This window comes from Chenopodium quinoa, unplaced genomic scaffold (assembly GCF_001683475.1).
Source record: "Chenopodium quinoa cultivar QQ74 unplaced genomic scaffold, ASM168347v1, whole genome shotgun sequence".
NCBI lineage: Eukaryota > Viridiplantae > Streptophyta > Magnoliopsida > Caryophyllales > Amaranthaceae > Chenopodium > Chenopodium quinoa.
The window spans coordinates 945025-962109 of record NW_018744988.1 but is presented as its reverse complement, the minus strand read 5'-3'; the positions used below and the strand labels follow the sequence as shown (position 1 = coordinate 962109).

Below are 17085 nucleotides of genomic sequence, written 5' to 3'. Positions count from 1 at the left end.
AACCTTTTCAACAAGAACTTAGATTCAGCAGAGAGATTGGTAAATGGTAAGTGGCGGAAGATCCTGCAAGCTACCACGGAGGCAGAGTACGATCGAGCCTTGGAAAACTTAAAGGATGCGTACAAGTGGTGCCCGCCAATCGTAGACTATGTGATGCATCAGTGGGTACCTCAGAGGGAAAAGTTTGTCAAATATTGGACGAACCAAGTTCTTCATTTTGGGAACACTACGACATGCAGAGTCGAGAGCGCTCATAGAGCTTTGAAGGACTGGATTGATTCTTCCACGGCTGCTCTGGATACACTGTTCGAGAGAATAAACAAGGCTATTGATACTCAGAGGAACGGCATCAAGAACTATCTCGAGGACTCCAGACGACGACATGGCATGTTGTATGGCCATTTCATATTTAAGATTCTCCAGTCACCCTTCGATCATTCGTAGTGCTACACACATACTTCATGACATGTTCAATACATCGTGTTTGGATACCGAGGAACCGGAAGGGGTCGAGCGACCTAGGGGTCGACAACCACGGCGGAACAAGAGTGCGTTTGAGTACATTCGCGGTCGTGGCCGTGGCCGTGGCCGTGGTCGTACATCCTCATCAAGTGGCAGCCAATCATCGTCGTCGGTGAATATGCCCGGCACCGGTAAGACATTCGACTTCAATTTCTTTTGTTGACTGTTTGATTAGTTTACTGTTGACTTGTTTATTGTGTTTATTGATGTGTGTAACAGGGAGAATGGACATTGAACATTTTCCATATAAGGACAGGATCCCTAATATCATGATGCCATTCTTGGACGGGTGGAATGATGTCATTGCAGATGGTAACTGCGGATTTCGGGTTGTGGCGGATGTGTTTCAAATGGGTGAAGACAACTACGGTTTAGTGCGGCAGTTGATGTACAGTGAAATCGCATCAAACCGAGATGTGTATGGCCATGTGTACGGCGAGGACTTGGATAGGTCTCTGCAGCGTATCCGGTGGGGAGGGGGACCTTGCGGTCAAAATCATTGGTTCGATGCGCCACTTGATCTCTTTGCCGTTGCAAACATCTACAAGTGTGCAGTCATGCATTTCGGCCTTGGTTTACATAGTCGAGCCTATTATCCATGTACAACGGTTCTGCCCTGGTGTTCGCGCGAGACCGTCACCAGACCGGTAAGGGACGTTGCTATTGGATTTCTTGGGCCGTCATACAGACATTTTATCCGATTAGACATGTCACCCGATTTTCCGGTCCCAAATATCATACCGAAGTGGTATGAAATTCGTAGAGCAAGCGTGGAGGGTTGGGATGCTTTGTACCATGCTCGCGTGCAACAGTGGAACAATTTAATTGCCATGTAGTTTTTGTTGATGTACACCTACCTTTTACTATGAGGCCTTGTATTGTCAATACTATGTCATTTCTATGTGTTCATTTTTAAAAGATAATGTTTCATTTTAAAAACTAAGAACAATAATTTCAAATATTACAAACTAAAAAGATAATGTCTAATTTCAAATATCAGTAATCCCTCTGTGACGCCCACTGCCACTGCTCAAGGGTCCGTTCCAGATCGTCAATAACAGCTCTGCCTGATGCACTCGTCATGCAGTCCCTTTCCTCAAAAAGTCGGTGTCCCAACTGCATAATCTTGCCCATCCACTACACAAAACATAAAACATGAAACGACGTATTATACATATATATATTAAAATAAGAGAACAACAAATAAAAGATGAGACGTACCGCATAAGAGGCAGTGGCAGGTGGCACATCGTCATCATCTGCGTCGTCGATGTCTTTGATCAACCTCGGGTGCGAGTGCCGGATGTACCATTCCATGTAGTGCTGGTCACACATGGCAGTCACCCCACTTGGCGGCCGCTGCAGCTCCGCCGTCCATAGGCGGGCAACCATCGGAAACTGCTCCCACATGGATATCATGTTTGACGGCCATTGGACGACGTACTCCTTCGACGACGCAGATCGTACCGCCTTACTGGGCCATGCCGGTGGAGGTGGGACAACTTGGACAAATCCAAGCTGGCGAAGACAGCGCTGCGGCATGTACGCCTCTACGATCTCGCGATACTGAATCAGTCCAGTGTAGAGGGTCCTGGGTACCCTATTACTAGGGTTCTGGCCGAAAGGCATCCAGTTCACCTGCACATTATTTAAAATCAGTAACAGTCATAAAATAAAGCATCAGATTGTAAAAGTAGAAATAATTTAATCACTGTACCTCTAAGGGGGACATCCTGTCAAGCGATAACCGTATGGAGCGCAGGCGGTCAACGGACTTCTTCTCGACACGCGGACTCCACGCACAGGCACGTGGCTGGCCATCACCAATGGGAACCGGGTCGCGGTGTGGTCGAAACGCAGGAAAATACTCGTATATCCAGGTCTGTAACAACGTCAGACATCCAGTGATACCTGCTGCATCAGCCCGGCTCGAGAATCCTAACTGGCGATACAGATACGCCAGCGTAGCCGACCCCCAAGAAAACTGGCCTACTCTGTCGGGCTCACACGCGTCAACTATGTCGCGTGGCCTGAGCTTGTTCCCGCTCTTATCCGGAAACAAGGTACACCCGAGAAGAAGAAAAACATATGCAGCCAGCTGTGTGTCCTGCGTCCTACGTGCCGTAGGGTGCAAACATCGCTGCAAGACGGCTGCGATCTTAACGCCGCCGTGATCCCACACACCAAGTGCCGATGTGTACAGCGCAGCCCTATCCACCGCCAACAGCTCCGCTAGTAAATCTGCCTGATCCGCATCAGTGACGACAGATGCTCGGTTTCCCTCCACGGGAATCCCAAGGATGGCCTCGACGTCATGCAACATGATCGTCATCTCACCGAACGGAAGGTGGAACGAGTTCGTATCCGGCTGCCATCGCTCAACGAAAGCCGTGATCAGCGTCCAGTCAATCCTGTCGTGCATGGTGGCAGGAAGGTGACTCACTCTAGTGGCCCTCAATCGCCTGACCATCTCGCTCTCCTCCGGCCAAGCATCAGCCCAGCTACACAAAAACCTACAAGTCTTTTCCCGGGTTTGGCATTTCAAAATGCCTGTATCCAAAGCCCTCTCCTGGTCCTCCCAAATACGGGTAGCGATGTGTCCTAAAAAGCTAGGAATCACACTCCCGTCTATAGGTCCCCCGGCCACCTCACCCCTCACCATCCAAGAATCATTAACGGCCCTCGACCGTTTTCTGCTACCCGCAGACACAGTGGACGCAGATGATGTGCCAGATCTACTAACAAACCTACCATCTCGACCCTTACGCACATCTACCCTATGCGTCTCATACGTATCATCAAGTCTCTGACTGAATGGACCGTAATCATCATATGGTCCACTCTGATCGTCGACATCCTCATCTGCATCATCCTCGTCCTCGACCTCCTCCTCCTCGACCTCCTCCTCCTCCTCCTCATCATCATCATCATCATCTTGATCGTCCGCAGAACAGTGCACCCGTTCTCTGCGGGCCGAGGCCGAAATACCACGGGATCTAACGTGTCTGGGCCCCGAGCTCTCCATTGAGTAGATCGTACTCCTCACGACGTCAATACTCTTCCCCGCACCAGGTCTAAATTGCGATGCCTAACTCCAAGTAAATAACGAAACATAATAACGAAAACAAATTAAAAAAAGTCGAAAATAAACACAAAAGCAAATAAACAAGTCACGGAAATAAAATTATAAACATAAAAAATATAAAATTAAAACAAATAAAAAAACAAAATTTAAAAAAAAAAGATACAAAAAAAAAGGGAACATACAATTTAAAAAAAAGAAAAACAAATTTTATCCGAAAAAAAAAAAAAAAAATCGAAAATAAAATTTAAAATTAAAAAAAAACAAAAAAAAATTTAAAAAAAAAAAAAAGAACGAAGCGCCTAGGCAAGGCGCCCGTACGGTGGTGTCGGCGCCTAGCCCAGACGCCACTACCACGGCCGTGGCGCCTAGCCTCTGCGCCGCTGCCGTGGTAGTGGCGTCTGGGCTAGGCGCCGCCACCACCGTACGAGCGCCTTGCCTAGGCGCCTCCTCCGTGGTGATGGCGTCTCGCCTTGGCGCCCCACCGTCGCCGGAGGTTTTTTTTTTAAAAAAAAATTACAAAAATTAAAAAAATTACCTTCTGGCCGGCAAACCGCCTTCCGCCCACCGCCGGTGCCGCCACTTCCTTGCCGGGCCGCCTCGACATAGCTCTGGAAATAATTTAGAGAGAGAAAGTGGAAGTAGAGAGTAGAGAGAGAAATTGTGTGTTTTTTAGTATGAGGGCAAAAGTGTCATTTCACTCTTATTTTGTGGGCTTTATGTAGGAATTTGCGGGCGATGTTTAACAATTCACAAAGTAAGATGGTGATTTTAGTAAAAATCTGTCAACCTTATTAATTGGTGACCAAAATATATAGGTTGGTCACCTTATCAATTTATGTCATCAAGACTTGGCCTATCGAAAATGTTTAAGAGCATTATGTACGTAACACCTTTGTGTTCATAGTATGCACTTGGTTTTAAACAAAAATCCATATAATTATATATCATGTAACTGGAATGTCTCGTAAGTACTCTATAATCGTCTTTACATGCGTATATGAATTGGAGATCAAAATGAATATCCTCCCTAGCAAGGATTCGAGTTCAAAACTTATTCAAATTGCACAATGTGACTAATGACTATAAAAAAAAAAATCACTAGATTGCAATTTGCAAATGTTTATTGGTATGGTACAAAATTCATTATTATATTCTATCCAAATGACTAAATACAAGATATATAGTTACATCAAAGTACCAATAAAGGGCATAAAAACTCATTTAAAATGCTCAAAAAAGGTAAAAAAGCTAATTAAGATATATAACCCAACCATAATTTCAAGGAAGGTACAAAGTACACCCAATATGCTTAAAATGGCTCCCACTTTTTTTTTCCAATTTTTTTTTCTATAGATTAATACTTATCTAATGCAACTTTCTAACTGTTTGGCAACTGAATAAATAATCATTGCAAATATATGGCGCCGAATAAAATGTTTGATCAATTTTTTGGCATATTTGTTGGCATTGAGTCATTGTCCAAAATATAAGTTGCATTTATTTATTTATTTTTCATAAAAAATACAAAATATTATTAAAATATTGTACTATGTTGGAGAAGATCTTTTCATTGTCGAATAGTTGGATATTCAACCAATAGTAAACCAAAACGAGAGAAAAAAATTATGATTTGGCATGATTTTGAACTAACTTAACCATGATTTGACATAGTGCGTGATAAGTATAGTGACTTCTCTTAAGATTTTATAAGAAGATTTTCGCGTGCCTTTCAGAAGCTTGAATTTACAGTCACAAAGGTACTAAATTGTATGTGTTGTTGATTAATTATCCCAACTTTTCGTTATCTTAATGATAATTATAGTATTGATTATGCCACTTGGCTTTGATTGTTTGTTCATCAACTGCTTGTGCACCCGTGCAGTTTGTTAAATATTGTCACTTGTCACGTCGAGGTTGAACACGTACTGTTGTTGGATTGTGTGAATCTGATATACTTGGTCGGAATAGTTTCTATTGATCATAATGTGACAACGAAATTTGAAAGACAATCAAAGCTTAGTTGAGATATTATTTTGGTGGGTATACATTATCATACACTAGGTTTCTTTTGCAAGACGACCAATAAGGTGTATATGTATATATCATGCCTTAAGAGGAAGGAGTACTTAGTATAATATCCAACTTGTGGTTATTGTGGAAGATAGTAGTACTACAGCCGTACCACCACTTGCTTCTAACAAGCTATGCATGTTGGATAACTTATTAGTTGGAATTTAGACCTATCAATTACGAGTACAAAATTAAAATTTAAAGTTTCATGACGTATAGTCTCTTTCATTGTATTTCATAACAAACCTATCTATAAATTTGATTTTGAACTTTTTTAAAAACAAAAGTGATATACTATTGCTTCGTAGGATTGTAATAATTTTTATAAAAATAGATTTCAAACAGATTGAATCCAGTATTTACTAGTGTTTCGGATGAAAACAATCGAATCTCGGAAGATCCTTTTATCTTGAGGGAACTTGGTCTCGGTCCGAACGACGCAGGAGCCGAGGGTTTCCTGCACAACAAATACACGTAAACTAGCCTCGGGGGGGACGCCGAGGAAGGCCCCTCCGATGCTTAAGTCGGTATATTAGAGAGAGAAAGCTGTGCAAGAGTTTAGTTGCTTGAGGCTTTATTGTCTTACCAAGAATTGACCAAATTGTTGGCTTTTATACCTTGGCTAATGAAGGAGGCGGATTGGGCCCGGAAGTCAGTTGGGCTGGGCCAAGCTGATTGGGCCGTTGACTGACCTTGACATGGCTTTGAGGATGTTGATTTTTGACTTTAGCACATTTGGAGAGTTGAACCTTAACCTTGGGCTTTTAATTGGATCATTCAGTGACCAGGCCCAATTGGACTAAATTGGACCCAAACAACTTGCCCCCCAGACCCGATTTGGAAGGATGACGGGTCGGGTTTGATTTAATCAGAAAAGGAGGGAAGTGAATGATTTGTTAATCCAAAAATGTGAATTTAAACCGTAATTAACCCATGATTAATGAGATAACAACAGTTAATGTGGATAATTGCGGAAGTTGGACGGGTAGTGGGCGATTTAACTGCAAGGTCGTGTGTTTAACGGTTACTTAGTGGGGTGCTTGAGAGAAATTGAAACGCAGACTCCTTGAATTCCCATTTCTGGAGATATAAATAGAGGCGCGTCTTCTCTCCCCACTCATTCATCAACACAAACCCAGAATTCTCAAGAACGCTCAAGAGCCCGCATCAAAACTTCGCAAATTCCCCGAGCATTAAGCTTAGAAGCTGAGACTTGTCACTACCAATTCGTAAATCGGCGACTTTTGCTTCAGATCAAGGTAAATTCCTTTGATTTTATTTCATTTTTCTTCGACTTTGCACTCTTTCCCCTTTTTCGACTTTTTCCTTCGAAATAGTCCATGGCAAGAGGAGTTAGAGGTAGAGCCCGTGCTCCAAGAAGAGCAAGGCCGATTCCCGATCCTAGGAATAGGATTGGGACCTGGAATGGTCGAAGGCCGGAGTCTGACCCTGCTGATGGGATTAGGGCGACTCCCCTTTCCTCGGCTCCTCCTCAAAGAACGGATGAGCCGAGTGCTTCTGGACGGGACGATGAAATTCCCGCTGTCCTTTGGGATATCCTCCCTGGGTTTTCAGAGTGGGAGAATGCCGAAGTCGCTTCGGCCATGATAAAGAACCGCCCCTACTCATGGTGGGTAGAGAACGCCGATCAATATCGATTTGCCGAGCAAATTGAGTTGCACTACGGCATTTTTGAAGCTGATGGATATTGGTGCCGAATGCCCTCAGCATCCGATAGAATCCATCGTCCACCCCCGGGGTATGTGGGGGTGTACACGAGACAGCTTCAGTATGGGCTGAGGTTCCCTTTGGACGTTTTCGTCCGAGACTTGCTGATCCATTACAACATTTCCCTGTGCCAGCTGACCCCCACCAGCATCCGAAGGGTAGTGACGTACTTATGGGTCTGCAAATTCTTCAGGTACGTGCCGAACCTGCATTGCTTCAAAAGGCTCCATCGGCTAGTGCCAAACATTCAAAGTGGGCACGGATGCCATGGCTCTGGGTGGTATCGGATTGAGTCTCGGCCCCCGTTCCTAACCATGTGGCCGAACGACTCTTCAGACAAGGACTGGAGAGGTCAATGGATTTGGGTTAGGGCACCCACGGAGCCGAGCCACCCTTACGTTTTCAGCGCTCCCCGGTATCTTGCCGAGCCGGATCCTGATATGGGAAGTTTAGGTCCTCCCGAAGATAGCGGGCCAGACCCGAACCTTAATCAGCAGAACATCTTCGGCAAGCTGCCGAACCGGGGAGGCAGCGGCCGAATGCAGCATATCCCGGAGACTTGGCTCCCCGATACGCACTACGTTTTCCAAGAGAATATGCTGGCAGCTGTCGGCCTCAGCCGAAAGTTTAGGGATGGTAATCTTCTTCGGCTGGGGCCGAGGCCTTTTAATTATCTCTTTTCTTCTTTCATTTTGCTTTCTTGTGATGTGCCGAACTAACTGAATTGACTTCTCCCCTTTTCTTTTTCAGAACGGGACGAGACCAACGTCGGCATTGATTACGCTCGCCTTGGCGTCAACCGAGAACGAGTCGTAACTGATCGGGCTCCCCCTATCACTGAACCAAGGCGCCGAGAGGTTCACCTAGACTCTTCCCACTTCCAAATTGAGGCTGTTGCTCTGTATCAGAGGCAGAAGCCTTGGTGGAAGAAGAGAGATCCCTTGTTTCAGCTGCTGGAAGAAGAAGCTGAAGCTGCCCGTACAGCCGAAGAGGTTGCACGGGTTATTGAAGCTTGTGAAGGTGGAGAAGGGTCCTCCAGAGTTGCTGAAGAAGCTGCGGCTAGGGCAGCTGAAGAAGACGAGGCTTTGCTGAAGACCTCGGTGAGCCTTTAGACTTAACTTTGTCTTTCTTCTTTTTTTTTTTTTTTACTCACACTCTTCTTCCCCCCTGTCTGTTACAGTCTGAAGAGAGTAACAGACACAGAGAAGGCAAAGCTCCTGTTCGTCCCGAAGATCAAATACAAGAGTCTTCAGACTCAGATATGGACGAGCAGCCCCTTCTGAAAAGGCGCCGAAGGATGGCCATCATCGGCCCTCATGACTTTCAGCAGAGGCCGATGACCATCGGCGTCGCAATAAGGGAACCTGAGGAAGGCAATGGATCGCCGAGGGTTCCCCAGCCAACACCCCAATCTCCTCAAAAGACCCCTCCGCCACCTCCTGAGATGGAGGTGGATCAGAGGACTCCCGAACCTAAGGGAGGGGTCCAAGAAGAAATCAAGGAGAGTGCTGCTGAGCACGGAAATAAAGATGCCGTGATGTCAAGTGCTGAAGGCTTCACGGCAGATATCGCAAGAGAGGTTGAGGCTTTCGTCCTCACTCCTGAAGAAGAGGTCATAGTACTTGACTCCTCTGAGAAGGACGATGCTGAGACAACCAAAGCTAATCAAGCTCCATCGTCGTCCTTCCCTTCTTTCCAGACTCTGCATTCTGGAGAAATGGGTTTCTCGGCCCCCCGAATTCCAATCCCAGATCACATCTGGGACCTCATATGGGGTCAAAACCGAGAAGGAGCTGCAGCCTACTTCGGCAATTTTGCTGGCATGTCCGAAGTAGACAGGGCAAGGATCTGGTCGCTGAAGGCCACTGCTGGGATGGGCGAATCCAGTAGATCAGTTCCTGACCCAGCCAGGTCTAACCAACTGCTGATGATGCAGGTAATTTTCCTTCATTTCCTCCGAAATTCAGCTCTATTTTTTTCTTATTACTTATTTTTTTTGTCTTCCTGTTTTCAGTTCGTGCACAATCAGACTCTCACTGTAGAGCTGATTGATACCCTACAAGATAGGGTAGACGCTGCTGTGCACGAAAGGAAGGTGGCTGAAGAGGAAGTTAAGCTTGCTAAGCTGAAGCAAGCAGCAGCTGAAGAGAAGCAGCAGGAGGTTGAGGAGTACGGTAAAAAAGCTGCCGAAGCTCTGAAAACCTTCTGCGATGCTATGGAGATGGAGGTTTTTCCCCCACTGATGGAAGGGGAAAAATTCCTCCAGGAGCATATGGGAGTGGACGTCTCCAAATTCAAGGCTGCTATTGAGAGCCGAATTCAAGAAGGAACTGCTGCACAAGCTGAAGTGCAGCAGCGTCTAGAGGCTCTTGAAGCCAGCCGAATGGCTGCTGAAGAGTTGCTCTTGGCCAAAGACGTCCAACTCTCAGAGGCTGCTGCTGCTGCTGAAGCTCAAAGAGCTAAATTCCAAGAGGCTGAGGATCAACTGCTGATCCAGAAAGTTGAAGTGGCCCAAGCTCAGACAAAGGCTTTCCAAATTCAGCAAGAGCTGAATGAGCTGAAGGGGTCCTCCTCCAAAGTCGCTGAACAGCTGAAGAAATCCAAGGAGGACTTGGAGGAGACCCAGAAGAAGCTGGATGATGCTGAGGCTTTACTCAAAGTCCGTGTTTACACCCAAGAGGAATATGAGATGGGTTTCAGAAACGGATTCCGAGTATGCCGAAGACTCTGCCTTCATGCTGAGCCGAAGCTGGACTGGTCTAAATGTGCTGAGTGGGTCCAGAATCCCGAAGACCCTCACATGAAGTATGCAACTCCAGCTGAAGCTGAAATTCTTAAGGCTGAGGAAGCCGAAGAGGAAGCTGAAAGACTGGAGTTGGAAGCTGAGCAGAGGGAAAGGGAGGCTCGGCAAAGTGCAAAGCCCGCCTCTTCTGCTGCTGGGGCTGAGGCCACCATGGGACTCAACGCTGATCAGTCTGATCCTCCGGCTGAAGCATAGGAACTCGGGCAGTCGTCTTCAGAATCTTGCGGTTCATCATGTGCTTAACTTTAGACTTGCCGCTTTCTGAGTTTTTGCCTTTTGTTTTTTTTTGCTTCAGCTTGCCTTATCGTACAACAGCTTATTATATTTTTATTTTGCCTGTACGTATTTCGGCAGCTGTTACTTTCCGCTTGTGGGCGGCTGCCGACTATTTTTGTAATTCAACATTTTTATTTCAAAGAAGTTCACTTTCTCAGCTTTCTTGTGTATTTTTTTTTTTCTTCGCTTTACCAGTCTTCGCACTTTACTGCTTTCTTTGAATGATCTTTCAAATATTTGCTAAGTGCAGAACTTCGGCTAGCGAGAATCATTTCTGCTGAGACTTCTTTTTGCCGTTTGTACTCGGATGTTTTCAACTTGTGAAAAAACTGACATAAGTATCAAACTTCGGCTGAGCTGAAGGGTATTAGATCAGTTGTGCCATTTCTCTATTTCCCTCTGCCCCCCCCAGAAATCTGAAGATGAGGTCTTCTGAATTCTGGAATGGCTGATAATTTTTCTCGGCTAAGCCGAGGATCTTTGAACACTTTGCTTTATTTTCTACATCTGTTTTTAAAGTACTGATTTCCCACCTGAGTTTTCACTCTAGAGATGGTACTCTTGTGACACTTTCTTCAATTCATCCAAGGGAACAACTATCCGAAACACCATGCCGGGGCAGCAGTTTATCTGAAGTACGAGGCATCATCATGCAATACTTCAGAGTTGCAACTACCACCCGGAACTGATTCATCCGAAGTACAAGGCATCACTATGCAATACTTCGGGGCTTTATCAGTTCCTATTTTTTAGGCTATGTTTCGGATAAGTCTATGGCCTTTTTGCCCAAAGGAACAGATTCTCCGAAGTACAAGGCATCACTATGCAATACTTCGGGCTTGTATCTTTTTTTGGCAGGTTTTACGGCTTGCCGAGGTACAAGGCATCATTATGCAATACCCCGGACAGCGCCGAATGAAACCTTGAATTTTTGAAAAACCGTAGAAAGCATAAAGACTTAAAGAATACACGCAATCTGAATGAATACTGGCTCGATGGCCTTTTTATAAACAAAATCAGTGTACTTACATAGATTGTACTATCCGAAGGATTTACACATAGTATTTTTTGAGCACATCGGCATTCCAATGGTTTTTCAGCTCGGTGCCATCCATTTGTTTGAGTCTGAAGGTACCGGGCTGAAGCTCTTGATAAATTTCATAAGGTCCCTCCCAAGATGCTGAGAGTTTGCCATGAATGCGACTTTTTTGAACAGCTGCAGCATTCCTCAAAACTAAATCCCCAACTCTGAGAGGTCGTTGATAGACTCTTCGGTTGTAGGACTTGCTCATTCTGAGCTTGTGTGCAGCCATCCTTTCTCGGGCTAGATCTCTAATCTCGTCAACGAAGTCGAGGGACTCTTTCATGAGCTGCTCATTTTCCTCGGCTGAGAAGAGATTCACTCGTAGGCTTTCTGAGCCCACTTCCACTGGAAGCACTGCTTCGGATCCATACACCAGCTGAAAAGGTGAATGCCCCGTTGCCTCCTTCTCGGTTGTCCGGAGTGACCAGAGGGTTCCCGGAAGTTCCTCTACCCACTTGGACTTTTGATCCTCTACTCTTTTTCTGAGAGCGTTAAGGATCTGTTTATTTGCGGCTTCGGCTTGGCCATTACTCTGAGGGTGGCAAACCGCGGAGTAAGCCAATTTTATCCCGAATTGATCAGTGTATCGGCGCAAGGGCAGGTTGTCAAACTGTCTGCCGTGGTCGAACACAAAAACTTTTGGGATGCCGAACCGAGTTATTATGTTCTGCCAGATGAACTGTCTGACAGTTTGCTCAGATATGCTTGAAGCAGCTTCCGCTTCAATCCATTTGCTGAAATAGTCGATTCCGACTATCAGCCACTTTCTTTTGTATGGGGCCTCGGGAAAGGGTCCCAGAATATCCAACCCCCATTGTGCAAATGGAAGAGGATTAAGAATTGGCTGGAGATCTAGGCATGGCCGATGGATTACCGGTGCAAATTTTTGGCATTTCTCGCATTTTCTGACCATGTTCTTTGCATCCGAGATCATTGTAGGCCAAAAATACCCTGCCCTGAGAGCTTTGTGGGCTAAGGTTCTCCCTCCTATGTGGTTTCCGCAGATGCCGAGGTGAATCTCTCGGAGAATATAGTCGGCATCCGTTGGACCCACGCATTTCAATAATGGAGCGGAGAAGGATTTTCTGAGGAGTTGGCCGCCGAAGACGAGGAATCGTGAACTGATCCGCTTTATCTTGGAGGCCGAATTCCTATCCTCGGGGAGCTCGTCCTGAGTTTATAAGCCAGGATGTCATCCATCCAGCTCGGCTCGAGTGCAGCGCAGCAGATTGATATTGCTTCGGCTACACTCTTTTCTCGGCGCACCTCCACATAGACAGAACGGCTTAACTCAGTCAGAGTTGAGCTTGCAAGTTTGGAGAGTGCGTCCGCTTGAGCATTTTGACCCCTTGGGATCAGCTCTACTTCGAAAGATCTCAGCTTCGCAATTGTCGATTTGATCCTTGTGAGGTAAGCTGCCATTGAAGGCTCTTTAGCCTCATACTCCCCCCGGATCTGATTGGCGACCAGCTGAGAATCTGTCTTGAGGTAGACATGCTCGGCTTCCAACGATATGCACAGGTCTAAGCCAGCAATGGCTGCTTCATATTCGGCCTCGTTGTTAGAGGCTTTGAATGAAAATTTTAGTGCATACTCGAAGGTTTTGCCTTCGGGAGAGGTGATGACGACCCCTGCCCCCGAACCGTTCACGGTGGAGGACCCATCCGTGAAGACGGTCCAGATTTTCCTCCTTGCATCCAGAGTCTCCTGATAGGAGCACTCGGCCAAGAAGTCTGCCAAGGCTTGCGCCTTGATGGCTGTTCTCGGCTGATAACCGATACTGAACTCGGTGAGCTCGAAAGCCCACTTTGCTAGTCTACCGGATTTTTCAACCTTGCCGAGGACTTTCTCTAACGGCTGATCAGTTAGAACCGCTATTTGATGAGAATCAAAATAGGGTCGCAACTTCCGAGCAGCCACCACCACTGCATAAGCCACTTTTTCTAACAAGGGGTAGCGCGTCTCGGCATCCGTCAGGGTGTGGCTGACGAAATAGATCGGCTGTTGAACTTTTTCTTCTTCCCTTAGCAGCACCGCGCTTACCGTGGCTGGACTGACCGCCACGTATAAGTATAGGATGTCTCCTACGACTGGCCTTGCCAGTGTTGGGAGTTGAGCCAGGTGTTCACGGAGCTGCTGAAAGGCTGACTTTTGTTCGTCTCCCCATTCAATGCCTTTTGAATTTTGGAGCTTCAGCGCCTTGAAGAAAGGGAGCCCTTTGTCTGAGGCTCGTGAGATGAACCTGGACAAGGCAGCCATTCTCCCGGCTAGACGCTGAATATCCTTTTTGTCTTCGGCTCGGGGAGGTCTAAAGCAGCTTGTACTTTGGCGGGGTTTGCATCAATCCCCCTCTTGCTGACCATGAAGCCGAGGAACTTGCCTGACTTCACGCCGAAGACACATTTCTTCGGATTCAGCTTCATTTTGTATTTTCTGAGGGTGGCGAAGGTTTCGGCTAGGTCCGTGACATGATCTTTTTCTTTTATGCTTTTGACGATTGAGTCGTCAACATAAACCTCCATGTTTCGGCCTTTTTGCTCGGCGAAAACCTGATCAACCAACCTCTGATATGTTGCCCCCGCATTTTTCAATCCGAAGGGCATCATTCTGTAATTGTACAACCCGGAACTTGTTATGAACGCTGTTTTAGCTCGGTCCTCGGGGTGCATGAAGATCTGATGGTATCCCGAGAATGCGTCCATGAAACTGAGCAGAGCATGCCCGCTTGTCGAGTCGACCAGTTGGTCGATCCTCGGCAGCGGATAGGAGTCCTTGGGACATGCCCTATTCAGGTCCGTGAAGTCAACGCACATCCTCCAGTTACCATTTGCCTTCTGAACCATTACAACATTGGCCAGCCACTCCGGATACTGACAGGGTTCAATGAACCCAGCATCTAGGAGCTTATCGACCTCAGCTGCGATGTTCTGGTTCTTTTCGGCGGAGTAGTTCCGCTTTTTCTGCTTAATGGGTCGACTGGAGGGGTCGACATTAAGCCTATGGGAGACGAAGTCCGGATCAATCCCGGGCATTTCTGCGGCTGAGAAGGCGAACACGTCTCCACTGGCCCGTAGGAGTTGGACGAGTGCCGCACGGGTGTTTGGCTCCAGTGACGACCCGATGCTAACACATCTGTTCGGATCTCCTACGGTCAGTTCTATTGACTCGGTCAGGTCATCCGTTTCCATGCTCTTAGAGTTGGATTCCTCGAATTCCGGCCTGCTATCAATATTAGCAGACTTTCCTGACCGCGGCTGGCCATCAGAGTCGTTCGGCTCTGAGGCGGAGTCAGCCTTTTGGCCCCCATCAGATTTCTCGTTGTCTGGGGCTTCATTAGCCGAAACGTCTGAGCCTCTCGGCTTTTTGGCGTTTCGGTCCCGGTGCTTTTCCTCCCCATCGCCACGGTCGCCTCGGCGAGACGTGGATGGCTTGAGGTGATTGCATCGGCGGGCTTCTTTTTGACTGCCCTTTATTTTCTCGGAGCGTCCCTCGTCTGAAACGTATATCATGATTTGATGATACGTGGAGACGACTCCTTGAATGCCGTGAATGAGGGGTCTCCCCATGATCACGTTGTATGCAGATGGAGCATCTACGACCAAAAATTCGGCCATGATATTCCTAGCTGCTCGGCCTTCGCCGATGGTGACAGGAAGTGTAATCTTCCCGTCAGGATACGAGGAAGAGCCGTTGAATCCAGACACCGGGTAGGGTGCGGGGGCCAGGTGCTCGGCTCCCATCCTCAGCTGGTCGAACGCTCCTCGGAAGAGGATGTTCGCCCCGCTACCGCCGTCGACGAGGGTCCGCCAGACGTTGCGGTTGGCGATGCCCAGAATGATTACTAGTGGGTCATCGTGGGGGTATACCACCCCCTCACAGTCTTCGGCTGTGAACAGGATGTTCGGCGCCGGTGACTGGGACTGCCGAAGCTCAGCCTGATGAATCTGATGGGTTAGACCCCTCAGTTGGCGTTTGGCTGTGCCTCGCGAGATTCCCCCGGAAATAACCAGGATGTCGAGGGACTCCTTGCCCTGAGGTCCCTTATCCTTCTTCCGAGCGAAGTTGAGGTCCTGCCGAGAATCTTTTTCAGCTTTTTTCTCCTCGCGCCTGTCCGCGAGGTATTGGCTCAGGTACCCCTTGCGGACCAGATCCTCAATCTGGTCCTTCAGCTGGACGCAGTCCTCGGTGCGATGTCCGGGTGAGTCATGGAACTCGCACCACTGGTCCTTTCCCCTCGTCTGATGCCAGGGAGGCAACGGACGAGGTTTTTTGAATCTCCCCTCGTCCTTCGTCGTGCTGAAAATCTTAGCACGGGGAAGGGAGAGTGGAGTGTATGAATCGTACCTTCCCGTGTAGGGAAAGTGTCTTTCCTTCTTCGGCTCGGCAGCAGAGGACGGTTCTGAGGCCTTAGCCTTCCCTTTCCTCTGCGCCGAGACTTCGGGCTGCTGCCCTTTCGGCTTCTCAATTCTCGGACGAGACTGAGACCTGGATCTGTTCCACTCCTCGGCTCGGATGAACCTATCCGATGCTTCCAAGGCTTCCTCCAGGGTCTGCGGGGGATGCATGACCATGAAGTCCAGGAACTTTCCAGCTTGGAGGCCGTTCCGTAGCGCGAACACGGCCAGGCCTTGATCCAGGCTTGTGATTCCGGATGACTCGTTGCTGAAGCGAGTCAGATAGTCGCGGAGGCTCTCGTCCTCCGCCTGCTGCAGACTCATTAGCTCTGCAGTGGTCTTCTCTCGGCGGTTGGCCGTAGAGAATTTGCTCTTGAACTTGTTGGAGAGGTCGTTCCAACCGGTTATGGAGCCTTCCTTGAGCCCTTTGGTGATCCAGGATTGGGCAACACCTTTGAGGGTCGTAGGAAAGTATTTACACCAGGTAGCCTCAGACCTCGGGTTCAGATACATGTGCCCTCGTAAGAGGCAATGTGATCCTTAGGATCTGAGGTACCATCGTAAGTAATATGTGCCGGGATTTTGACCGTTGGCACATGCTCTTCCAGAATCCACTTCTGGAAGGGCGAGTTCGATGGAACCATGACCGCCTTCCCCTTGTACCCGGCCTCAGGGACCTCGCTCCCTCCTCTCTCAGAGGTGGAAGTGGTTTTCGTCCCCGGCTGAGACAAGGTTGGGTGGGGTCCGGTATCCTCTGGGAAGGTGAGGCGGCTATGCACACTCACCTCCCTCGAACCCAAGCGTTCGTGAACGCTTTGGCGGGCGAATTCCGGGTCCTTGGAGGGCCCCATGGAATTCTGAGCTTCAGAGTGGTCAGAGGGTTGAGGGTTCCTCCTCCTCTCCTTACTGGAGTTTCGGGTGTCCCCTCGCCACCTCTGGCCGAGCTCTCTATGTGGTGGAACTTGTCCACCATCATCCTGTCCGATCCTCCTTTTCAGGTTTCTCGGCTGGTGATCATCAGGCATCTGGATTGGAGTCCCTTGAGCTTTAAGGAACTCCATGCAGATGGCCACTGCTCTGGCCACTTCCTCGGTGGAGGGTCCGGAGGGAGGAGTCTCCCGCG

General features: G+C 47.9%; 2 protein-coding genes across 2 annotated transcripts; one reads left to right on the top strand and one right to left on the bottom strand.

Moving 5' to 3' along the window:
• Nucleotides 1-423: 423 nt before the first annotated feature.
• LOC110706553 lies at nucleotides 424-1461 on the top strand. Its single transcript, XM_021884481.1, has 2 exons — nucleotides 424-653; nucleotides 742-1461. Exons 1-2 carry the CDS (start codon nucleotides 467-469, stop codon nucleotides 1356-1358), a joined length of 804 nt encoding a protein of 267 aa, XP_021740173.1. The 5' UTR covers nucleotides 424-466; the 3' UTR covers nucleotides 1359-1461.
• Nucleotides 1462-1472: 11 nt separating this feature from the next.
• Nucleotides 1473-2465, bottom strand: LOC110706554. The gene is made up of 3 exons (XM_021884482.1): nucleotides 2240-2465; nucleotides 1744-2160; nucleotides 1473-1659 (listed from the first exon to the last, which is right to left on the bottom strand). The coding sequence occupies exons 1-3, from the start codon at nucleotides 2252-2254 to the stop codon at nucleotides 1519-1521; spliced, it is 573 nt and encodes a 190-aa protein (XP_021740174.1). The 5' UTR covers nucleotides 2255-2465; the 3' UTR covers nucleotides 1473-1518.
• Nucleotides 2466-17085: the final 14620 nt, after the last annotated feature.